Raw genomic sequence first — 25,665 nt, forward strand, 5'->3', positions numbered from 1 at the left:
TTTCAGCTTTCATTTTTTATTAATTTGTAAACATTTCTAAAAACATAATTCCACCGACATTATGGGGTATTGCTTAGGCCAGTGACAGAACATCTCAATTGAATCAATGTTAAATTCAGGCTCTAACAACAAAAAGCGTAAAAAGTCAAGGGTTGTGAATACTTTCTGAAGGCACTGTACGTCAAGGTAGAAGACATAATATAATGGGTGTTTTAGAGTCCAATATTGAGTCCCATAATCAAAGATCACTCAAGTGAATACCAATGAGATACACAATTAATACATTCCAGGGAGTTGAATACATACAGTAGCTGCCAAATAAATTGTCACCCTTGCACTTTTCCTAAATAATTCCCTATTTCTTCTCAAATAAATGACATTTAAATAAAACTTTGTCACCACACCTTGTTATTGGATTTTCAACATTGCAAAACCACATTTATTTTTGCTAACTTAAGTTTCAAAATAATTCAGAAAATAAAGACAAATGGCATGGACAAAATTATTGGCACCCTGGAGCCAGTACTTGGTTGCACCGCCTTTGGCAAAGATAACTGCCAACAAATGCTTATTGTAGCCATCAATGAGCTTGTTGCACCTTTCTACTGGCAATTTGGCTCAATCTTCAGTTTTTGGACGCTGGGTTGAACATTGGACTCAAACACCTGATCATCTGCTGATTTCATGATGCCATGCGCACTTTCAAGGCCCCCAGTACCAGAGGCAGCAAAGCAAACCCACAGCATTATCAAACCACCCTCATCTTTAATTGTGTTCTTTTCATTGAATGCTTAATTTGGTAGTCAATAAACACAGCACTGATCTGTATTGCCAAAGAGCTTTAATTTTGTTTCATTTGTCCACAGAACATCTTCCACAGGATTAAGGCTTGTTGAGATGGGTTTTTGAGAAATTAAAATCAGGCTATCTTGTGTTTCCTTCAGCAGTTCAGTCTTCCTATTTTTACCTATGACCAAATGAAGCATACAAAGAAAATAACACCCTCCCTACAAACAAACATGGGGGAGGTTTGATAATGCTGTGGGGTGCTTTGCTGTCTCTGGTACTGGGGGACTTGAATGTGTGCAAGACACAGTATCATGAAATCAGCAGATTACCAATGTTGGACCCAGGGTCCAGAAACAGACTCTGTTGAAGGTGTGGGTCTTCCAGAAGGACAACGGCCATGAACACACATCAACAACACCATGGAATGGTTAAGAAGAAACAATGGACTGTTCTAGAGTGGCCAGCGAAGAGATGAGGTCTGAATCACATCCATAACCTATGGCGAGAGCTGAAAACAGCAGTTGGTGGAGGGCACCCCTCAAACATAGAAGAATTAGAACAGTTTTCTGCTGAAGATTGAGACAAATTGCCAGTAGAAAGGTGCAGCAAGCTCATTGATAGCTACAATAAGCATTTGTTGGCAGTTATCAAAAGTTATTTTAAATGTAAAATTATTTGAGAAGAAATAGGGAGAAAAAGTCCAAGGGTGACAATATTTTGGGCCACAACCGTAAGAGTGAGTAATGGAGCAAAAGAGACCCTGTCTACCCAACAACAAAAGGAAAGTGGAAACTAATTTACTTATGCATGTACTGTACTATTTATGTGAGTTTAAAGCCTAATTCGAACAGGGCCCAAAGCCAACTTCAAATGGTAGTGGATATTACAATGTTTAATGCAGTAAAAGTCCAGCTGTAAAGAGGGGAACAAAGCAATGTGGAGGAAATTGAGAGTCAAATTGGTACTGTACCTGTGTGTCTTCATGAACTCATCACCTCTAATCATGTCATCATCATCATTTTCATTTCAAAATCATTACCTGTCCATCTCAGATTGGTTCTTGAATACTACAAAATCAACCTTCTGATTTGAGTGTAAACAACTCCTGTTCCATGTTGCTCCATCCTTTCATCAGCAAAGGATCAGCTCTGATCAGTGGCTGGGATTCTGATTGGTCGCTCCCTGCTTGATGCTGACCCCTGACCCCCCCCTCCTCCTCTCTCCATCAGGCGGTGGAGAAGGTGAAGCGGGTGACGTGGAGGTACTGCTCCCCTGGTCTCAGCAGAGCATCGGGGAACGAGGCCTGTTCATAAACATAGGGTCACAACGTCAAGGTCCCACCTGAAGGACAGGACACAGGAGGGTCACATTGAAGACAGAACCAAGGTTTCTGTCTGTGTCATCTTTTGGGAGACTCATTGGCAGGCTAAAACTGGTTGCTAGGTGCATGCAACTGTAGAATTGGTTGCTAGGAGGTTAGGAGTGAATATGGAGGAGGTCTTTCTGTTGGCCCAAAGTGTCACATGACAGACAGCTACATTGAGTCAGTATCTCAATGTGAGGTTCAATGGATGTGGTGAACGAACAAACACCCCACTGGGCACAGACCTCAATTCAACGTCTATTCCACGTTGGTTCAACCAGTGTGTGCCCAGTGAGACACAAACAAACGGTGTTTCCCATCACATGGACATGGTCAGGTTTAAGGAACTAGAGAAGAAGTATCTGAACAGAAAAAGGGAACTGAGGTAAAACATGGACTGGCTGACATTGTTTAGTCTGAAAAAGACAAGAGGCAGAGTTCAGTGCAAACCTCTCTATGTGTGGGTGTGGGGCTACCACTCTCTCCTCATCTCCTGTTTCGACTCACCCTGCCTTCCCATCCACACTCTCCTTTCCTCCCCCTCACCCTGTTTGCTCCAACTGCAGTGTTCTCTGGCTCCCGTATGCGCAGCGGTTTGATACTGTATGGATGTATGCATGTATGCAAATGGAAGGGCTTCTCAATCTGTCATTTGCCTGTGCACTTTGTTCTTGAGCTCAATCCAATGCAAATGGCCGTATCTCTGCATGGGTCTCTGCCTCTCCTACAGTACAGAAGAGCAGGAGCAGGGGCCAGACCTGGCGCTAGCGAACTCTGAATGTGACCCACGTAGCGGCAGGCAACTCAAATGGCTGTAATTATTGGACAGCCCACCCAACAGCAGCTGTTAAAATCTCAATCTGACAGCACTTTTGCACTGTTTTCACTGTAGCTGTATCCAATCTACCAAGACGGCAATATTTTAAGGGTACTGTACTGTACACAAGTCCTCAACTGGCAGCTTCATTAAAATTACCCGCAAAACACCAGTCTCAACGTCAACAGTGAAGAGGTGACTCTAGGATGCTGGACTTCGAGGCAGAGTTCCTCTGTCCAGTGTCTGTGTTCTTTTGCCCATCTTAATCTTTTATTATTATTATTATTATTATTTTTATTGGCCAGTCTGAGATTTGGCTTTTTCTTTGCAACTCTGTCTAGAAGGCTAGCATCCCGGAGTCGCCTCTTCACTGTTGACATTGAGACTGGTGTTTTGCGGGTACTATTTAATGTAGCTGGCAGTTGAGGACTTGTGAGGCGTCTGTTTCTCAAACTAGACACTCTAATGTACTTGTCCTCTTGCTCAGTTGTGCACCGGGGCCTCCCACTCTTCTTTCTATTCTGGTTAGTTAGAGCCAGTTTGCTCTATTCTGTGAAGGGAGTAGTACACAGTGTTATAAGAGATCTTCAGTTTCTTGGCAATTTCTCGCATGGTAATAGCCTTCATTTCTCAGAACAAAAATAGACTGACGAGTTTCAGAAGAAAGTACTTTGTTTCTGGGCATTTCGAGCCTGTAATCGAACCCACAAATGCTGATGCTCCAGATACTCAACTAGTCTAAAGGCCAGTTTTTTTGCTTCTTTAATCAGAACAACAGTTTTCAGCTGTGCTAACATAATTGTCAAAGGGTTGCTGATAATGGGCCTCTGTACGCCTATGTAGATATTCCATGAAAAATCCGTAGTTTCCAACTACAATAGTCATTTACAACATTAACAATGTCTACACTGTATTTCTGATCAATTTGATGTTATTTTAATGGACAAAAAAATTGCTTTTCTTTAAAAAACAAGGACATTTCTAAGTGACAAACTTTTGAACGGTAGTGTATGTATTTAGGGATGTGTGTGTGTGCGTGCCTTCATGAGTGCTTGTGATTCCCTCTGTTTAAGCTAGCCTTGTTAGCCAGGTTTCAAACACTCTTCTTGCCTATATGCAAATACCCACATACAGTACATAAACACTTGGAACCACAGAAATGGGGCTCATAGACCTGTACAGTTCAAATCAAATGTTATTGGTCACATACACGTGTTTAGCACTCATGAAGGCACGGCAAGTGGTACTGGAGCGCCAAGTCTAGGTCCAAGAGGCTTCTAAACAGCGTCTACCCCCAAGCCATAAGACTCCTGAACATCTAATCAAATGGCTACCCAGACTACTTGCATTGTTGGTTAAGGGCTTGTAAGTAAGCATTTCACTGTAAGATCTACACCTGCTGTATTCGGCGCATGTGACAAATAACATTTGATTTGTTATTGTGGGTGTAGTGAAATGCTTGTGTTTCTAGTTCCGACAGTGCAGTAATATCTAACAAGCAATATCTAACAATTTCACAACAAATACCTAATACACACACATCTAAGTAAAGGAATGGAATTAAGAATATCTAAATATATGGATTAGCAATGTCAGAGCGGCATAGACTAAGATACAGTACATAGTATAGAATACAGTTGTACTGGTCCTTCTTCCTGCTCATATTTAATTCACTCGACTGACACTGTAGGCAAGAAGAGAAGCTGTGAAACTAATCTCCACAAGGCTAGCACAGCAAGAGGAATGGAGGAACAGGATTTATGGAAATCAACCTCATGCAGCCTTCTCCTACTTAAAAGGCCAGTCTTCCAGCCCAGAATTCAATTTCTCAGGGTTTGATATGGATGGATGGAAAGACAAAGAGAGCCTAGAGAGAAAGATGGATAGAGGTGAGGCAATAACGTGCAGGGCAGACGAGAAAGAAGAACAGAGAGAGAGGGAGAAACAGTGATGGAGAGAGAAAGAGAGAGATGGGGAGGAGAGAGAAGAGACAGTCCAGGCGAGAGAATGAGTTACAGTGAGGACAGGAGAGAGGAGTATACAGTGCTCAGTAAATCTTTCATGGTCTCCATAGCTGGCACTCCCGTTATACGCTGATGCTGTGATTACTCAAGCAACAATTACTGCCATAAATCTGCTGGCAGCACAGGGGGCCAGCAGAAAGAGAGGGGCGGAGTGCATTATAACTACAGAGGAGGATTGGACAGCCTTCACATTTTGCTGCCTTAAAATGAAATCTAATAAGGTATTACATTATATTTTTTGTCCTATAGATTTACACAAACCTACTCCACAAGTGAAAGAAAGTTAGAGAACATTACCTAAATTAATAAAATAAATGAAGATATCTTAATTGCGTATGTCTTGATGTCTTCACACCCCAGAGTTAATACTTGGTGGAAGCACCTTTGGGAGCCATTACAGCTGTGAATAATTTTGAATCAGATTCTACCAACTTTGCACAACTCTTAGCTAGGGCTGTGGCGGGCATGAAATTGTTAGACAATGATTGTCAAGCAAATAACTGTCGGCCTCACGGTAATTGACCGCTAATTAACATAAACACATGTAGCATCTCCTGGCTTCCACACATTAGAGTTAAGAGAATGCCAAGAGTGTGCAAAGCTGTCAAGGCAAAGGGTGGCTACTTTGAAGAATCTAAAATATACTTTTTTGGTTACTACATGATTCCATATGTGTTATTTCATAGTTGTGATGTCTTCACTATTATTCTACAATCTAGAAAATAGTAAAAATAAAGAAAAACCATTGAATGAGTAGGTGTCCAAACTTTTGACTGGTACTGTATATTCCTGACTTAAATCTGCTTAAAACAAATGAAAGACAAGCTTTGCATATTGCTGTCCATCAATGATTCCCAAGCAAATTTACTGAGCTTGAGCAATTAAAAAAAATAATAATAATTGCATTCAGAAAGTATTCATACCCCTTTGACTTATTCCACATTTTGTTGTGTTACAAAATGGACTTAATATATGTTTTTTTTCACCCGTCTTCACACAATACCCCAGTAAAACATTTTTGCAAATCTATTTAAAATTAAATACAGAAATATCTAATTTAAATAAGCATTCACACCCCTGAGTCAATACTTGGTATTGACACTTTTTGTAGAGATTATAGCTGTGAGTATTTCTGGGTACGTCTCTAAGAGCCTTCCACACGGATTGAGCAACATTTGCCTATTATTCACTTGAAAATTCTAAAATTCTTCTGTCAAATTGGTTGTTCATTGCTAGACAACCATTTTCCATAGATTTTCATGTAGATTTAAGTAAAAACTGTAACTTGGCCACTCAGGAACATTCACGGTCTTCTTGGTAATCAACTCCAGTGTAGATTTGGACATGTATTTTAGGTTATTGCCCTGCTGAAAAATAAATTAATCTCCCAGTGTCTGATGGAAGGCAGACTGAACCAGGTTTTCTTTACTTTAGTGCCTTGTTGCAAACAGGATGCACATTTTGGAATGTTTTTATTCTGTACAAGCTTCCTTCTTTTCACTCTGTCAATTAGGTTAGTATTGTGGAGTAACTACAATGTTGTTGATCCATCCTCAGTTTTCTCCTATCACAGCCAATAAACTCTGTAACTGTTTTAAAGTCACCATTGGCCTCGTGGTGAAATCCCTGAGTGGTTTCCTTCCTCTCCAGCAACTGAGTTAGGAAGGACGTCTGTATCTTTGTAGTAACTGGGTGTATTGATACACCATCCAAAGTCTAATGAATAACTTCACCATGCTCAAATGGATATTCAATGTCTGCTTTTTTTTAACCCATCTACCAGCAGAATACCACCCTGTATCCCACTGCTGGCTTGCTTCTGAAGCTAAGCAGGGTTGTGGTGGTTGGTCCCTGGATGGGAGACCAGACGCTATCTAGCCCTCATATGATCACCTAATCATCCCCAGCTTACAATTGGCTCAGTCATTCCCCTACTCCCCAGGTCGTTAATGTGAATGTCTTCTCAAAACCTCCCTGGTCTTTGTGGCTGAATCTGTGTTTGAAATTCACTGCTTGACTGAGGGACCTTACAGATAATTGTATGTGTGGGGTACAGAGGTGAGGTAGTTAAGCCAGCAGCATATCCCACTGTTGGCTTGCTTCTGAAGCTAAGCAGGGTTGGTCCTGGTCAGTCCCTGGATGGAAGACCAGATGCTTCTGGAAGTGGTGTTGGAGGGCCAGTAGGAGGCACTCTTTCCTCTGGTCTAAAATAAAATGCCCCAGGGCAGTGAGTGGGGACACTGCCCTGTGTAGGGTGGGATGTTAAACGGGTGTCCTGACTCTCTGAGGTCATTAAAGATCCCATGGCACTTATCGTAAGAGTAGGGGTGTTAACCCTGGCTGAATTCTCAAGCTGTCCTTCAGACGTCACCTAATCATCCCCAGCTTACAATTGGCTTGTTCATCCTCCTCTCCCCTGTAACTATTCCCCAGGTTGTTGCTGAGAATGTGTTCTCAGTCAACTTACCTAATAATTCAAAAATCATGTGAAACACTTATTGCACAAAGAGTGAGTTCATGTGACTTTTTAAGCACATTTTTGCCCTAACAAAGGGGTTGAATACTTGTTGACTGAAGACACTTCAGCTTTTCCATTTTAATTAATTTGTACAAATTTCAAAAAACATCATTACACTTCAACATTATGGGATATTGTGTGTAGGGCAGTGACAAAAAAAGCTCAATTTAATCTATTTTAAATTCAGGCTTTAACACAACAAAATGTGGAAAAAGTCAAGGGGTGTGAATGCTTTCTGAAGGCACTGTATGTTGCCCAACAGTTGTGCAAGGTTGGTAGAATCTGATTCAACATGTTTCACAGCTGTAATGGCTGCCAAATGTGCTTCCACCAAGTATTAACTCTGAGTTGTAAACACATATGCAATCAATACATCTTTCACTTTGAGAATGTGAACTAGGTTGTGTAGATTGCTAAAAGAAAATGACTGTGCAAGGGGTTTGTTGACTTTCACTAGCGACTGTATGCTGTCTATATGGGCAGTATACACCGAGTATATCAAACATTAGGAACGCCTTCCCTCACAACAGCTTTAATTCGTCGGGGTATGGACTCTACAAGGTGTCGAAAGCGTTCCACAGGGATGCTGGCCGATGATTCCAATGCTTCCAACAGTTGTGTCAAGTTGGCTGGATGGCCTTTGGGTGGTGAACTATTCTTGATACACATAGGAAACTGTTGAGTGTGAAAAACCCAGCAGCATTGCAGTTCTTGACACAAACCGGTGCGCCTGGCACCTACTACCATACCTGGTTCAAAGGCACTTCAATATTTTATCTTGCCTATTCACCCTCTGAATGGCACACACACAATCCATGTCTCAAGGCTTAAAAATCCTTCTTTAACCCAACAACTCCCCTTCATCTACACTGATTGAAGTGGATTTAACAAGTGACATCCATAAGGGATCATAGCTTTCACCTGGTCAATCTATGTCATGGAAAGAGCAGGTGTTTTTAATGTTTTGTATAATCAGTGTATATGATTTGCTGCTTTCTGCAGCACACAAACAACACAACCTCATCAGATTTAAAGGTATATCAATAACAAATGTCTGGTTCTTTAAAATGCATGATTACAGGGGCCAAAGTGTACATGTACAGAGCAAGGGCAAATGTTTCAATAATAATTCCATGAGGCAGTCTCATCTCTCTATACTGTATTTCCAACCTATGTGTAAAACTGTACTAGTGAACTGCTGGTCAGCTCAGCCATGCAGGAGTGTAACTCTAGCCAAGGGCAGCCAGCTCACTGATAAGCTGATGGTGCCCAATGAATCAAGAGCACAAGAAGTCAAAGCACTCTATTACATTGCATGCTACAGGGGTTAGGGGCTCTGGCGACAAGGAGAAAACTCAATACTAGGGCTGTCCCCGACTTTAAAAAAAATCTTGTCGACCGGGAGTCATCCAGTTCTTTCGACCAATCGAATGGTCAAAATGTTTAAACGTATTTTTCCATATATAAGCAGACACACCCGGTGTTTGATTAAAATCAACTACATATGCGCTGAGGTCTGATGCTTTAATAAGCACACGGTTTTATCAAATAATTAAAGACACACAAATGACTCAAGAATGAGCCCAACGGTCACACCGTGTTAAAAAAAATAATAGCGAGTCTGCTCTAACGGGAAAAAAATTGTCAGGCCTTTATTATAGCATTTCAAATATTAAAAACAGCCAAATCTGTGACATTGCTTTATCGAACATTTTGTCATTGCAGGAGGCTTGGTCCTCACGGAATCACTAGGCTATTAAACAAACACTCAAACAGGTAACAGAAGCAGGATCTGTCTTATTTCTATAGATATACATGGATGATTTATAAAGCCAGGCACATTTAACAGTAAGTCTATTGATTATAGGCCTCCACCACATTGTTCTCAATCCTAATGTGCTGACTTTTTATAAAATAATATTCAATTTATTAGTGTTGAACAATTATTTTTTACATATTATAACCATATATAATTTCAGTATCACGTCTTAGAGCGATAGACTGTGCCATCCCCGTGGCCACCGCAATGGACTAGTCCACTGAGACAGGCGCGAATCAGACAGGTGTCTTGTGCACCATAAAAATGTAAAAATAATATAGATATATATTTTTAAATGCGACTGCTCGACTAAAAAAAATCTTGGTCGACCTACAGCCTACCGACCAAACAATCGACCAGTCGACTAAATGGGGTCAGCCCTTATTTAATACTCAGGAAAAGTACTTGTTGTTACAATACTTTCTGTCAGCAAGGCTTATAGGGAGGGCCTTCCAATGATAGACAAGAATATACTTGTGGACACTGAGTTAAATGCCTATCGATGTACAGTATAGGGTATGTAATACCACACTTATCTAATAATTATTTGATGACAATGTCCACATTCTGAGGATCAATTTGAAGAGGAAAAGTGAAGGAGGAATAACGATATACACCCTTAATTGAAAACCGAGACAGTCACACACGCGCATGCACACACTTTCCACCCGTTCTCCGTTTCCCCCTCTCCTTCCATCTGTAAAGTGGCCTCTTCCCCTCCCACACACTTTCCACCCATTCTCCGTTCCCCCTCTCCTTCCATCTGTAAAGTGGCCTCTACCCTCCCACACACTTCTGACCACAATCGATTTCCCATGATTACAATCTGTGCTCTTACAAAATCTCCATCAACTCACGGAACCTGTCCTCTGCACTTACACAACCTTCCTAAACTCCTTTACATCAACATTATATGCACCACGCCCTTGAATCTCCTCTATACACCAACTACAATCTCTACATTATGCTTTTACTGCCTATACACCAACTACAATCTAGTCACGCCATTCGAGCCGTGAAACGTTTCTGCTCTCATGTATAACAACTTCTAACTGTACCTGACTGCCATGGCCTTTAGGTTCCGCTTTACACGGAACCCAAACCGGCTGCGCGCGTGCGACATCGTGCATAAATGTATTTTGTCCCCCTACACCAAACGCGATTACTACACGCAGGTTAAAATATCAAAACAAACTCTGAACCAATTACATTAATCTGGGGACAGGTCGAAAAGCATTCAACATTTATGGCAATTTAGCTAGTTAGCTTGCACATGCTAGCTAATTTGTCGTCTTTAGCTAGCTAATTTGTTCTGGGATCGAGTTGTTATTTTACCTGAAATGCACAAGGTCCTCTACTCCGCCAATTAATCCACACATAAAACGGTCAACCGAATCGTTTCTAGTCATCTCTCCTCCTTCCAGGCTTTTTCTTCTCTTGACTTTATATTGCGATTGGCAACTTTCATAAATTAGGTGCATTACCGCCAATGACCTTGTTCGTCTTTCAGTCACCCACATGTGTATAACCAGTGAGGAGATGGCACGTGGGTACCTGCTTCTATAAACCAATGAGGAGATGGGAGAGGCAGGACTTGCAACGTGATCTGCGTCAGAAATAGAACTGATTTCTATTTTAGCCCTTGGCAATGCAGACGCTCGTTGGTGCGCGCGAGCAGTGTGGTCAGCCTGTTAGACTTCAACTCATCTGTTACAGCTCATCAAAGCATTACACATAATTACAAAACAAGTGGGGATGATTCAACATATGAAGGTCTGTTGATCAGTATAAGCCCATTTGATTTTACTTTCATGAAAAAAATCTGTATGTAACTAAACTGCTGGGCATTTTGCAATGTTAGATACAAAGATAATCTAATGAACTTCTAGGCTTAATTTTTCAGTAGCAGTGTCATTTATCATTTAGTTAATGGACACATCATTAATGTCGTACCTTAACAGTAGTTATTCAAAAAATACTAGAGTGATGAATTAATAAGTCAAGTCTTATTAGAGATAATGGGCTGTGAGGAGAAGGCTCAGGAACAATTAAAATGTGCGTGCGTGCATGTGTGTGTCTTAGCAGCCTGCCTTGTAGTGATTAAAATACATTTCGACCCACCAGACTGCCCATCATAAATAGGAGAACAGTACTGACAGTGTGTAATGTTCCTTGTCAATACAAAGTCTACAGCGGCAGTAGTTAAGCCAATAGGCCATTTGCAAACCACGACTGTGGCTAAACATCAACTTTCATTCTGCAAGTATTTCCATAGTTGATCTCTATGGTTGCAGCCTACACAGACTACTGTTATTGAATCATGGCCAAGTTAGCTGGCTCTTGCTCTCCGCTCTACCGCTGATCTACTCCATGCATTAGTGAAGGACTACCTTAAAGGACAGCGTACCTGGTTGACAGCGTCAGGCCAGTTCTGTGTCTCCAGGCAGAAGGCACTGTGTTTAGGATAAGAGGCCCCACCCTTTCCTTTAAAAGAGCCATCCAAGAAGTTGGCTGTGTAGAACTGGACGCCGGGCTGAGTGGTGCTGACCTCCATAACACACCCACTCGCTGGGTGAAATACCCTAAAAAGAGAGAGGGAGTGCAGAGGTGAGGGTAGGGTAGGAGAGAGACAGTCACTCGGTTATCCAAGGTTGTAGCTCGGGCACTGTGCAGTGTTCATGCATTTTCTATGCTCTGCAAGAGCACAACTGATGCTTTATCAAGAAACAGCAAGACTGCACTGTACAGCCCAACATAGTTTGGCCTCACCTTGCACACATGCGCTCTGTCCAAGCATCTCCAGGTGATGACAGGCAGAAGTTGTGGTCGAACCCAGGCCCAGGCACTTCTTTCAGCCGTGGGCCAATCAGAACTGGCCTCCGAAGGTCAAAGGGTGTGTGCTCCACTGGTCTGACCTCGCCTGTAGACAGAACAGGGATAGAGCTGGGTATGACAGTTTTGACATGAATAGGGCTGAGGACCTGGACACATCACCTAAATTAACTGGCAAACATCCAACGCCAATAGGCTTTCAAATTCATTAGCTAGAGACAGAAAATTAACTGAGAAAGACACGCATCACTATTGAAACAGTGAGGATATTTGATTATGTCAAACAATCTAAAATAAACCAACATTAAGCTCTCTATTCCTCTGAATGTATTCTCCCTTTTCTTTAGGAAATAATCTCTGTTAATCAATGGTATGTTACGAAGGTGACTTTGGGAGGTGGTATGAAGGACAAACAGCCTCTTTCTCCTTGACAGCATACTAATGTCAGATCACATTCTCGGTCTTATTAAACGCTGAGCAACTCAAAGGCTTCTCAGAGAGCCTTCCCGCCAACAAACCACCTCCTCGTTGATCCCCTTGCAATTTCACAGGCCAAAAATATCGCCATGACGAAAGGCTATCAATCAGATTGGCTTCCTCATTTATCCAGTGTCTCAACAGGAACTGAGACAGGAAATTAAACTAGTGCCATGATACAGAGGGCCTTTCACATGCACAACAAAAAACTATCCAAACAGACAACATAGAGAAGAAACAAATACAACCACAAAGATGACTTAATTAAGTGAATAAAAAAAATAAAAAATAAAGTGAAGGCTCCTCAAAGTTCTATCAAGTGGCAAACTGGTTTATGGGATCTAGTCTGGATCAGTGAGTTGTAAACTGGTTTAGAGTGTTTAGGGGCTGTTGGTATAACGCTTGATGTTCTGGTATGGTAAGAAGCATCTTAGTATGGACTAGAAGGCAGCAGGTGCATTTGTTTGGGGGGGGGGGGGGGATAATGGATTCTAGATTAGTGTCTGGTTTTCCATTCCGATTTCGATTCATTTTATGTTTTTCCAAGGACAAAATCGCTCATTTCCTCTCTCGGTCTGGAGGTATCAGTCTGGGTCCACCTCTGACCACCTGACCTCTAAGCCCTGGGCCATTCAAAATGAAGAATACACAGGTGCTCCAACAGGCTCTTACCCTCAATTTCAAACAAACAAACAGAGGCATCAGCTGGACCAAGCAGAACGTGTCTCTAGAATCTCCATGGACAAACATTTACTTTAAATCCCAAAGCCCAATTTACTGCGGCTCCAAAACCGACTCTAAAAATAAACAGTCATTAACTATTCTGTCTGCACCATTAGGCCGTCCCACGGGGCGGACTGGTAATTGAACTGTAATGAATGTGTTTATTTAAAGGTCTGCGAGAGCTTGGATAGGTTAATCTGGAGTACGTTAATGATTATTCTAAAACTCAACAGTGTTAGACCTCTGTCTAGTAGCAACAGTCTTTCATCTTTAGGAAAGGAGAAATAGAGAGAGAGTGGAAAAGGAGACTGACATTGATAAAGACAGACAGAGTCGGTAGAGAGAGATAGATGACTCCTGTATTTAGGAGAAGAAGAACTGGCTGTCAGTCACTCTGCTATAATGGGCATTTATCCCTCCTACAAACAAAAAAAAGACTATGATTCACCATCCAGTCCTCCATACCTGTGGTATTACCATTCAAATGAGCCTGGCAACATTAACCAATAGGCCATAGGCCTAACCAACTTCTATTCTATCCGTTCCTAGAGAAAAGATGACTGATCTGTGCAAATCATTCACATTTTCATTGCGGACTGTTTTTGTGTAATTTAGGCACTCTAGGAAAAGATGGAAAATCATTATTTCACACAACATTTTAGGCAGTGCTGTGGTCCCTCCACCCATGTGGGTGAAACATATCCGTTTCTCTGTGGCGTAACGTCACGCAGACATTGCTAATGGAGCGACGCTTGGACTCCCTACTAAATTATTACTGAGTCGTGCTGCTCTCCCCAGCTGCTCTCGCTCTGCTGATTAAGCCTGATGGAAGATTACAGCCTGAGTCCCATCAATCCACTTCCATTATGTTGCACTGTGTCAAGTCTTTGACATCCAGTTAACAATCTATAGTCTTATTCAGGCAGTCTAGTATTGTCTAGCCTCATGCTGTGCCCTAAATGTTATACTAAAGTCAGAGAGAGTGAGAGAGAGAAAGATTACATTTTGGCTGAAATTGCTTTCTGCTATATAATCAATTCGGTCAACTGATAAAGTAGGGGGTTCTTATCAGTGTGTGTTGATGCAGAATTTTAAGTCCTTAACCTAAATCTTTCCCAGCGGTTGTTTAACCATTTTTTTCTTCTTCTACAGATGATAATTTGTAGAAAGAGAAACAGTGCGAGGGTCCTGGAGCACACTCAACCCGAAGACTGAAGGGAAACGTCTGCTATCTGATGCATCTGACTCGAACATGCGTCAGTCAGAGTCGTATTTCTGCGTTTGGAGAAGACTTATCACTAATTTGCTCTCCTAGAACAGAGGCCCACAGGTTGTGTCTGTCTGTCAGTAAGACAATACAACCACAGCTTCCTGACAGCTCAGTGTGTCTGTCTGCAGGGTCACACACACAGGTCAACACCTCATCCTCATTATACACCTCAACAGGGTAGGGGACGTGATGCACACAGAGTAAAGGCTAACTTGACTAGTGCAAACATTATCTCTTTAATACAAAGTTATTCCAATTAAAAATCATTCAGCTGAGTCATGTTGTGTATGTCTGACCTGCTCACTTCTGAGAGGTTGGGGTTAGGATAGAGCAGGTAATATTCTATCCATGCAATTATTCTGTCTGGTATTTTACTCCTGCAGCTTTTGAGACTATTCTATAAAAATCATTTTTTTTCTTGTGATAAAAATATAATTTATTTAAAAGAAAAGTGTATTTTTCTCTCTTACCAGTGGGGATCATGACGTCATCTACAGGCAGATATGTTGGAGCGTTGATGGACACTTCATGGTCGTATATGTCAGCTGAGCCCTGCAAGCAAGCAAGCAAGCGCTCACACACACACACCACACACACACAACACACACACACACACACACACACACACACCTTGTTACCATGCTGATGGACGCTATTAAACAAAGCTCAGTTAGGGTTACACTAAAAAGCACCTCAATCTCAGCCATGCACGCTTCTGAGACACTGTCACTCTCTTGAAACACTTTCATTCAATAACCCCATTACCATTCTGTTGACAGCAGAAGAGACAAGGAGATACTGAGTAGGAGGTGCGTATATGTATTCCACAACATAATGCCTGTGGGCAGTCAATAACCAATCACACTGCAATCCCACGATGATGTCTGATATGAAATACTGACACAGAATAACACAGTCAACAATATAGAAATAGTCTGCTTTTCTCTGCCACCAAGGAGCCTTACCAGTGATTGGCTGGTTCTATCCATACATTTAACATGATTTCACTGCATAATTGTCTGACAGAGGACAGCTCCTCATTGTCCTACCTGTCCAGCCAGGTTGAAGTAGGAGTGGTTGGTGAGGTTAATGGGGGTGGTTCTAGTGGAGCGGGCCTGGTACTGGATGCTCAGTGTGTCCCCCTCCAGGGTGTAGGTGACAGAGGCCTGCACCTCCCCGGGGTAATTCTGGTCTCCGTCTGGGCTGGTGAGGGTGAGCCGCACCCCGCCCTCCACACCCTCACTTCCCCATATCACCTGGAACACAGCACAGCACAGGGGCAAATCAATGAATCAATTACATTTGAGTCCTTTAGCAGACGCTCTTATCCGGAGCGACTTACAGGAGCAATTTGGGTTAACTGCCAAAAAAGTGATTCCCCAGTTCTGCCTCAAATCCATGAGCTAATCCTGTATGAACTAGAGCTGAATTCAAATCTTACAAACAATGGAACACCTTTGTTATCATCTCCCAGCATTATTGTGTTTGACCTTAATCCACCGTCTAAATGTTCTGAAAGTGTTCTGATCCTCCATGGCCCACACTGCAGCTGAATGTTATAATAGGCACTTTCAGTTACTAGAGAGAGGAAGGGAACGAGAGGAAGGGAGGGACAGAGACACAGACACAGAGAGGAGAGAAAGGGTGCGATGGGAGATAGACAGCTAGAGGGAGAGAAAGAAAGATAAGAGACAGCGGTAGAGGGGTATAAAGGGAGGGGGGGGGGATGTCAGCGACAGAGTAGGGCGAAATTGGTCATAGGAGGAACCTGTCAATAGGGAGCCTGAAGCGCAAGGACATGATGTACTAACAACAAGCTAAAAATGAGGTAGCATGCATCTGCAAGGCTCTGATACATCTCCTGGAGCTAATCTCTCTCCAGCCTTCCTTCTACCCCCCCCCCCCCCCTCCCACACTTTCTGCATGCCCACTCTCTCTTGCTTTCTTTCTGTACCACAGCAATTCTTCCACCTCTCTCTCAGTGGAGTGCACCGTCAAATCTCCCCAGCAGCGCTTATAAAAATAAGTATTCGCTCCACTGACAGCAGCCAATGTCAAAGAGCCAGCCAATGTCAGCCAATGTCACTGCCTGCAGTTAATGCGTAGCCCCTTTGATTGACAGCTGGCTCTGACCCTCTGTAGCTTACTCTCAGCTTTAAATAGGAATGTCATCAAGACTTAAAGTATGATGCAATCTTCTGTTTGTAATCCATCAGTTTGTCATCTCCATCATGGTGCTACCAGTGCTACCTGCTATTTACAACTAGCAGCCCTTCACGGTGATAGGGGATGAGTCATGGTGTGATCTGGAGGACACCTGTGGCTTGGCTAAAAGAACAAGTGGCCTCTGCATCTGTCTAAACAAATCTTTCCACACTAATTGAGAATGCGACAGTTGCTAAGTGACTACAGTCAGGCCTGGTTGCCATCTCTCTTCAGCTATTACATTCCACTACTTGCCACTCCATAACAGAAGCCCACCGTGTAATTGTCGTTTCTATCTACTACAGATGTGAATGAGATCAATCTGTGGTCCAAGACAAGCGTGCGAATTGAATGGTGACATGGATTTGTAACCAGAGGACTTCTAGCTGAGTTTAAAGTGTGGGCTCAGGATTTTGGGCTCATGAGTAATCAACTTGACCTGAAGAAACATCGGGCACTATGGGGTCTATGGGTGTATGAATAAAAAAAGCCTGCATGAGACATGATATGAATAATTCATGATGTTATCGCTTGTATCCTTGGTGATCAGAACAGGAATGACGACAATTTGAATTTATATCATGCAATTGCAGTGTTCTTGGCGCCGCATGGATAATAGAGTCCGACCCCCGAGGTGAAAATGGTATGATGAATATGACTGATCTATTACAACTCAGTCTGAGCTCTGGTTTATCAAATATCACTGCTCTTCCCTGGATAAAACAAAATATATTCTTTTAAAACTTGTTGAAAGAAAACTAGGACTGCTTTTGACTTTAACAATATTTCTGTTGTTATACCACATTTCCACACTTCTGATATAATCTCCCATGGAGACGTAATCAAAGAGAATAATCTGTATGTGAATATTCGCAGCAGACTTCAAAGTCTAATGTTAATGTTTGATCAAATCTGGGAAAGATGGAGCTGAATCTGCTAAAAGAGTATCCACAGACATCTCACCAGCCAGATGGAACTATTGAACGGCTGTTGTGTCTGTCCTCTCTCTAGCCGGAGAGTGCAGGGGCTTAGATAGCTTTCTCTTTATGGAGCAGTTAGCAGAGACTATAGCCGAGTGCTATTTCCGGGGGCCATTAGCAGAGTTTATAATGCCTATAATTGATTCAGTTGTAATGACGCAGTAGTGAACACTGAGGCCTACGGTTGGATGGTAACAGTGTTTTGTGCAGCACAGCTTAAAGTGGATCCATCCATGGCTTCCATACAGGGCTGATTAAAAGGCATGTAGTGTGACCGACGGGGGAGAACACTCATAATGTGCTGACCAAAGAGAAAAACACAGGAAGCATTTATGTCTAGTAGATTATTGAACTCATTCATATCTGTTTTATTTAAAAAAGGTTGATTCTACTGCTGCAATAAGGCATTTACAGTCGTTGCCTTTGGGTTCTTTATTCCTGTGTATTCTCCTGAAGTCACAGTGCAGCGCCGAGATATGAGGAAAATCAAGGTAATCATTTAGAATGGACTGCACCTCCTACACACTGCAGAAGACAGATTATACCCAAGTCCTCTAAAGAAAGGTTAAGAAAATGTCTCCTGCCCACAGTCATTCAGGCTTTTAACAGCACCAGTTAACAGCATGCACTACCTAGGCACTTCAATTGCTCTTTTGCACACTAGTCCAGCACAGTACTTTTTAAACGTATTTTCATTTGGGGGTAATCAAGAATGATCTCAACTCATCTGTGTAAGAGAGTTGTCAATACAGTAGGTATGTTGACGTCTACACTACGGTACTTAAATAGTGTTAGTGAATCCTGTCTTTTAATATGCGAGTGCAGTCCATCGAGATACTTCAACTTCCATTTGTATGCTGCAGTCTGTGTGTTTCCATGGTTCTGTTGGTTGTTTTTACCTTGCTGAAGCCCCTCAGTCCTCCATGGAGGGAGTTAGGTCCATTATTGATGGCCAGTTGATAATCCTTCCCATCGACCACAAATCTGCCCTTGGCGATCCTATTGGCTACCCGGCCGACAACAGCACCAAAGTACTTGGGGTTGGCCAGATAGCCTGCAATAAAACAGTTGAGCCGTGTCATTGTTTCTCATTCAAGAGTCACACAGATATCGCACATAAAACAGCACATTGGCTCAGTGTTTACCATGCGCATCACATAAAACACTCTAGAGACTTTAATATTTGTAATAAAACTCTTAGCAATAATCAGCACAAGCTACACTCTCTCTCTCGATTGGTGCAGGCTCTTTGCTTTATGTTGTCATATCATTTCATCATCCTGTTATCAATTCTTCCCACCTTTCAGTTTTGATGGAACCATATATTTTTAATTTTCAGAGGCTGACTTCTGTGTGTCTCCTGCTGACTTCAATATGTCAGAGACACACTCACATTAGTACTTTAAAACTAATTTCAGTAGGTCAAAGGTCTGATTATGCCCCCCCCCTCCAGTTCAGAGACTGCATGTCAAACAATTTACCCCTATTGAGCATAGCTAACATGTCAAACACCGACCTGGTATCAGAGCATTCTGTACTATTCTGTACGTAAATCCGAAACATTCCCTTAGTTTGTGGATGTCCATCACCCATTTCATATGATATGTTATGAATTACAATTTGTAATATATGTTAAGAATTAGCCAAATGTACAATATGCTCGGTCACTAGGTAGCTAACGTTAGCTAGCTGGCTAACATTAGCTAGACTAGGGGTTAGGGTTAAGTTTAGGAGTTAGGTTAAAGGGTTAGGGGGTTAGCTAAAAGCGTTAAGGTTAAGGTTAGGGGAACGGTTAGCTAAAAGGGTTAAGGTTAGGGGAAGGGTTAGCAAACATGCTAAGTAGTTGCAAAGTATCAAGTAGTTGAAAAGTTGCTAATTAGCTAAAATTGTCCTTGATTAGATTTGAATTCGCAACCTTTGGCTTGCTATATGTATTAAGTAGCTTAGGAGTTAGGTTCAGTTTAGATGAAGGTTTAGCTAACATGTTAAGTAATTGTAAAGTAGATAAAAAGTAGTTAAAAAGTTGCTAAAATGTCCTTGATGAGATTTGAACTGGGCGGTCGTTGCTAGACGTTCACTTTATACACCCACCCGTCCACCCTTGTTTTTGTATTAAGTAACCATCTGTCCTATGTAACCATACCAAACATAACAAATCATTAAATTGAGTGTCACGGATTTACATGTACTATGCTACGTCTAGTCTATGAGACCAGGCTGTGAACACTGGAAACTTCCAGTTATTGCGCTAACATTAGTTAGCCATTGGCTCGCGAAACTACCTCTAACTTCCTTCATACTGGACACAGACACATACAAATGGTATCCACGATTTCATCTAACTCTGGGGAAGTAGATAAAGGAATCATTGGCAAAATCCCGAAGTATCCCTTTAAGTCCCTTAGCTAAGCATGGAGGAATTTAAGATCAGCACTTACCCTCAAGATCATCATAACCCAGAACGATGTCATTGACCTCTCCATTCTTGCCTTTACACTTGATGGCTGTTATGATGCACCCTAGTGTTATGATTTCCACTGTGATGTTGGACGATTTCAGGATCCATTTCTGTACATGTCCTTCTCCCGGTACCTCACCGAATTCCTCCATTAGTACCAGTGCCATGTTGCCTCAACGTCAGACTTATCTTTGACACGATTTCACACTTTGATCATATGAACTTGCACACGGAAATGGTTAATTGTCGTCAATGGGCAATAAAGAAACAATAGGCTAGTAACATTCTCACGTCACAATAAACTTTATTGCGAGTTCCAAATGAAAACACGTGCGTAAACTACAACACAAACCATGGACTTTGCAATACAATGTACAAATGTTCAATGTTTATGATCTTTGCGTCCGTATTTTATGACGTATTTGATTGATGTCATCAGAAGAGGACAGAATATTTGTAGTTCTATACATTAACAGGAGAGTGAGGTTAGAGTAGTATACCTACAGTACATATCAGTAAATGTATTAGTAAGAAAACGTAACTGTTTTCACACGATTAAGTAGACCCACAATCAATTTAATAATATACATCTTATTCAGAGATTAAACTGACAGAACCAAGAAATGAATCAATTTGATCTGTTTTCCAAGTTATCCATTCCTGTAAATGACCTCATCAGTCGTTTGTGTGTGTGTGTGTGTGTGTTTGCGTGGGTCCCAGATGCCCTTTCCTGATGGCCATTATGGCAGCACATGTTTTAGGCAGCTGTGCTCTTGCAGGATCTAATCCCATGGTCCACTGCATCTGATGATCTACTTTCCCTGTTGCTCGGCCATGCCTTCAGTAGAGGGCACAGAGGGCAGATCCAGTCATCTCTCCCCAGACAAACAGACAGGGTGTTGAGATGCCATGAACAACAATGGGTTTTGTCATCTGGTGTGATGTAACAATGTTAACTCCACATCCACTTTACTGGAGATGTCATGTCACACCTGAGGGGCTTTTTCCTACCCACATGACAAAAAAAAGGGAATTTCTACCATTCAACACCACATGGAAGCATTCTGAGGGTGGAGCACAGTGAGTGATGTTTTTTTAAAGCTCCTCCTCTTCCCTTCCTATCAGCAGCCGTGGTGGAGACCGAAGCCAACTTGGTTCAATTAAGATAATCATTATTTGAATCAGGTAGCAAACCACTCAAACATCTCAAACAGCCTCCTGAGATGGACAAAGAATAAAATAACCTTCAGTCAGAGAGAGAGAGAGAGAGAGAGAGAGAGGGGGGTGGGGAAAGAGGGACAAAACGAGAGGGAGGGTTATATCTGAACTCTGACAGAACGAGAGGGAGGGTTATATCTGAACTCTGACAGAACGAAGCATTAGGCTGACCACTTACAGATAGAGAAATTAATTGCTGATTTATAATTATGTCAAATGCCATGCTTTACTCTTCTACACTTTGCTGATAACCACAATTATCCCATCAAAAAAGTGTGTGTGTCTGTCTTTCTCTGTCTGATGTGTGTCTAACTACAGATATCTGTATGGGAACCATCAAAGAGCAAACATTCCCAGAATTGAGCTAGCAGCTGAATCACAGTCTGAACTGCAGCCCCTGCCATGATGTAGCCTGCAAATCCAATACTCACTGGCAGGGATGGTGTATCAAAGGAGCACAGTGACACCTTAATTTTCACATCACATGGATGGAGAATACTAATGTGTTGTGATTCAGCTATACCTAGTGCCTTGCAAAAGTATTCATCCCCCTCTGCGTTTTTCCTATTTTGTTGAATTACAACCTGTAATTTAAATAGATTTTTATTTGGATTTCATATAATGGACATAAACAAAATAGTCCAAATTGGTGTAAAATGAAAGTGAAATGAAAAAAAACACTTCTACAAATAAAAAAACAGAAAAGTGGCGTGTGCATATGTATTTACCCCCTTTGCGATGAAGCCCCTAAATAAGATCTGGTGCAACCAATTACATTCAGAAGCCACACAATTAGTTAAATAAAGTCCACCTGTGTGCAATCTAAGTGTCACATGATCTCAGTACATCTACACCTGTTCTGAAAGGCCCCAGAGTCTGCAACACCACTAAGCGGCACCATGAAGACCAAGGAGTTCTCCAAACAGGTCAGGGACAAAGTTGTGGAGAAGTACAGATCAGGGTTGGGTTACAAAAAAATATCAGAAACTTTGAGCACCATTAAATCCATTATTAAAAAATGGAAAGAATATGGCACCACAACAAACCTGCCAAGAGAGGGCCGCCCACCAAAACTCACGGACCATGCAAGGAGGGCATTAATCGGTGAGGCAACAAGAGATCAAAGATAACCCTGAACGAGCTGCAAAGCTCGACAGCGGAGATTGGAGTATCTGTCCATAGGACCACTTTAAGCCGTAAACTGCACCGAGCTGGGCTTTATGCAAGAGTGGCCAGAAAAAAATCCATTGCTTATAGAAAAAAATCCATTGCTTATAGAAAAAAATAAGCAAACACGTTTGGTGTTCGCCAAAAGGCATGTGGAATATTCCCCAAATATATGGAAGAAAGTACTCTGGTCAGATGAGACTAAAATTGAGCTTTTTTGCCATCAAGGAAAATGCTATGTCTGGCGCAAACCCAACACCTCTCATCACCCAGAGAACACCATCCCCACAGTGAAGAATGGTGTTGGCAGCATCATGCTGTGTTTTTTTTGTTTTTGTTTTTAATCAGCAGGGACTGGGAAACTGGTCAGAATTGAAGGAATGATGGATGGCGCTACATACAGGGAAATTCTTGAGGGAAACCTGTTTCAGTCTTCTAGAGATTTGAGACTGGGAACGGAGGTTCACCTTTCAGCAGGTCAATGACCCTAAGCATACTGCTAAAGCAACACTCAAGTGGTTTAAGGGGAAACATTTAATGTCTTAGAATGGCCTAGTCAAAGCCCAGACCTCAATCCAATTGAGAATCTGTGGTATGACTTAGATTGCGGTACACCAGCGGAACCCATCCAACTTGAAGGAGCTGGAGCAGTTTTGCCTTGAAGAATGGGCAAAAATCCCAGTGGCTAGATGTGAAAAGTTTATAGAGACATACCCCAAGAGACTTGGAGCAATTTCAGTCTTATTTCTTGTTTGTTTTACAATAAAAAATATTTTGCTTCTTCAAAGTGGTAGGCATGTTGTGTAAATCAAATGATACAAACCCACAAAAAAATTAAAAAATTGTGGTTATAATTTCAGGTTTTAAGGCAACAAAATAGGAAAAATGCCAAGGGGTGAATACTTTCGCAAGCCACTGTGCCAACAGGGAAAAATGTGTCTGAATCAGTGTTTCAGAGAAACCACTTAATAAGAAGTTCTGGCACTGGAATTATGTGACAGAAAAGCGAGTGCCCTTCAGAAAATACAGACCGCATTGGAATCTGGTGTGCACTTAGCACACTCTACATTAGTTTCTTTCATATTGGTATTTGATACATAGCAGCAAGCTTATTTCAAATAAATTCATACATACAGGACTGCCAACAGTTCCATTATCAAAATATGTCTTCATCAAAATACACAAAGGTTGAAGTCTAGTCTGTGCGGTTTTGAATGGACTGTCAGAGGAAAGCATATTGCTGCATCGATCATTCATTAATCAGCACAAAGATCTCTTGAAACGGACACATAAAAGGGTGAATAGACAATATAAAATATGTAATACCCACATTTATAATATGGTATGTTGAGCCAAAATACCTTTTATCAAACATTTGTATAAAGCAGATGCTGTGTTTTTGAACTATGTTCAAGTGACTTTGCATTACCTTGGAAAAAAGGTTTAATTGCATGTTTTGGTCACAATCATTATTTTAATGCAAATGCTTGCACTTGCGAACAAGTACCTGCAATAGTATCAGTCAGTGGTAAATGAGAGCCACCCCAGAGTTTAGTTCAATAGCTCCATCTGTTGATAGGATGTGTTCATGACAAAACAACCCCCTGGGTATTTTGGTGCCGTAGGCTATCAATTTCACATTCTGTTTCCACTAAAAGACCATGGTGCTTACCTACGGAGCAGCAAGATGAACTGCCCCTCCCTACCAGACTATGCTCAAACCCAACCCTCCAACCCGAGTACTCCATTCTTATATAAAAAATGTAACCGCTTTTTGTCCCCAATTTTGTGGTATCCAATTGGTAGTTACAGTCTTGTCCCATCGCTGCAACTCCCATACGGACTCGGGCGAGGTGGTTGAGAGCTGTGCATGCTCTGAAACACAACCCAGCCAAGCCGCACTGCTTCTTGACACAATGCCCATTTAACCCGGAAGCCAGCCACACCAATGTGTCGGAGGAAACACCGTACACCTGGCGACCGTGTCAGCATGCATTTCACCCGGCCCGCCACAGGAGTCGCTAGTGCACGATGGGACAAGAACACCCCTGCAGGCCAAACCCTCCCCTAACCCAGACAAGCCGCCCCATTGGTCTCCCGGTCGCCTGCAACAGAGCCTGGACTCGAAACCAGGATCTCTAGTGACACAGCTAGCACTACGATACAGTGCCTTAGACAACTGCGCCACTCGGGAGGCCCGAGTGCTCCATTCTGCCACCTCTGGTCTCTTGGTCCTCCCACCCCTCCTTGGGTGAAAAAATACGTAAGCTTATTAAATATCGGTGATACTATCAAGAGCAGTGTGCGGTTTCCTTTTTCCTTCATCTTGTTCAATTGTTGCCATGCACCTGCAAATAAGATTGCTCAGATGTGCGAGTGCCTTTTGAATTTTGATCAAAATGTATACACATAATGTCTAGGGACATAAAATACACTATTTGTGGAATGTCCCAGTTGATTCCATACCTTTCCAGTAACAACAAATGCTGATCCCCTTTCATTTCTTTCTGAAACGTTAACACAAGAGACAATCGTAATGTCCATTTTCATCTGCACGACTGAATAACAGGCTATATCTATCTCTGATATATCTATCTCTGAAATACAACTTGAAGAGATTCAAGACATTGGCAAACAGTTTTGAAGAAAATAGAAACACAGTAGTACATTTCTTGGAATGATTTCTGTTCCTTGGCTATGAGCCACTGTCGCATGTCTCCTACACAGGCATTGGGTGGAAGTAAAACACCTGCTGTACATAGTGCTCCTTTTCTCAGAGCAGTAGTACTGATTTTATGTAGCGGCTGCAGACAAGGTACTCTTTCCGGGGAGATGACGAACTCTCCCTTCTGCAGCTCCATGTTAACCTGTCCCCCTCTGAACAGAACCAGGGGGTACACTGACACCATGCTGCAGTCTCTGATGAACCCTTGGCTCATCTTCTCCTTCTCATGGTACACCATGTAGGGGCTGTCGTAGTGGCCCCGGAAACCACCACTTGACCA

General features: G+C 42.0%; 1 protein-coding gene and 1 pseudogene across 1 annotated transcript; both read right to left on the minus strand.

Moving 5' to 3' along the window:
* galm (galactose mutarotase) lies at positions 1 to 20,634 on the minus strand. Its single transcript, XM_055928055.1, has 7 exons — positions 20,256 to 20,634; positions 18,717 to 18,871; positions 15,682 to 15,888; positions 15,103 to 15,184; positions 12,100 to 12,250; positions 11,738 to 11,912; positions 1 to 2,092 (listed from the first exon to the last, which is right to left on the minus strand). Exons 1-7 carry the CDS (start codon positions 20,440 to 20,442, stop codon positions 2,015 to 2,017), a joined length of 1,035 nt encoding a protein of 344 aa, XP_055784030.1. The 5' UTR covers positions 20,443 to 20,634; the 3' UTR covers positions 1 to 2,014.
* LOC129859185 (putative ATP-dependent RNA helicase DHX57) overlaps positions 20,555 to 25,665 on the minus strand; it is a 17,863-nt pseudogene continuing 12,752 nt past the window's right edge.

This window comes from Salvelinus fontinalis, chromosome 1, assembly GCF_029448725.1.
Source record: "Salvelinus fontinalis isolate EN_2023a chromosome 1, ASM2944872v1, whole genome shotgun sequence".
In the NCBI taxonomy this organism is placed as follows: domain Eukaryota; kingdom Metazoa; phylum Chordata; class Actinopteri; order Salmoniformes; family Salmonidae; genus Salvelinus; species Salvelinus fontinalis.

What these genes read in the sequence shown, in the direction of transcription:
- galm (XM_055928055.1), bottom strand. Translation starts at nt 20,442, where the DNA reads ATGGCACTGGTACTAATGGAGGAATTCGGTGAGGTACCGGGAGAAGGA. An exon ending in TGACGTCATGATCCCCACTG is followed by an intron (nt 12,251 to 15,102) that starts GTAAGAGAGAAA and finishes TTCTGTCTACAG; the next exon opens with GCGAGGTCAGACCAGTGGAG. An exon ending in ACAGAGCGCATGTGTGCAAG is followed by an intron (nt 11,913 to 12,099) that starts GTGAGGCCAAAC and finishes CTCTCTTTTTAG; the next exon opens with GGTATTTCACCCAGCGAGTG.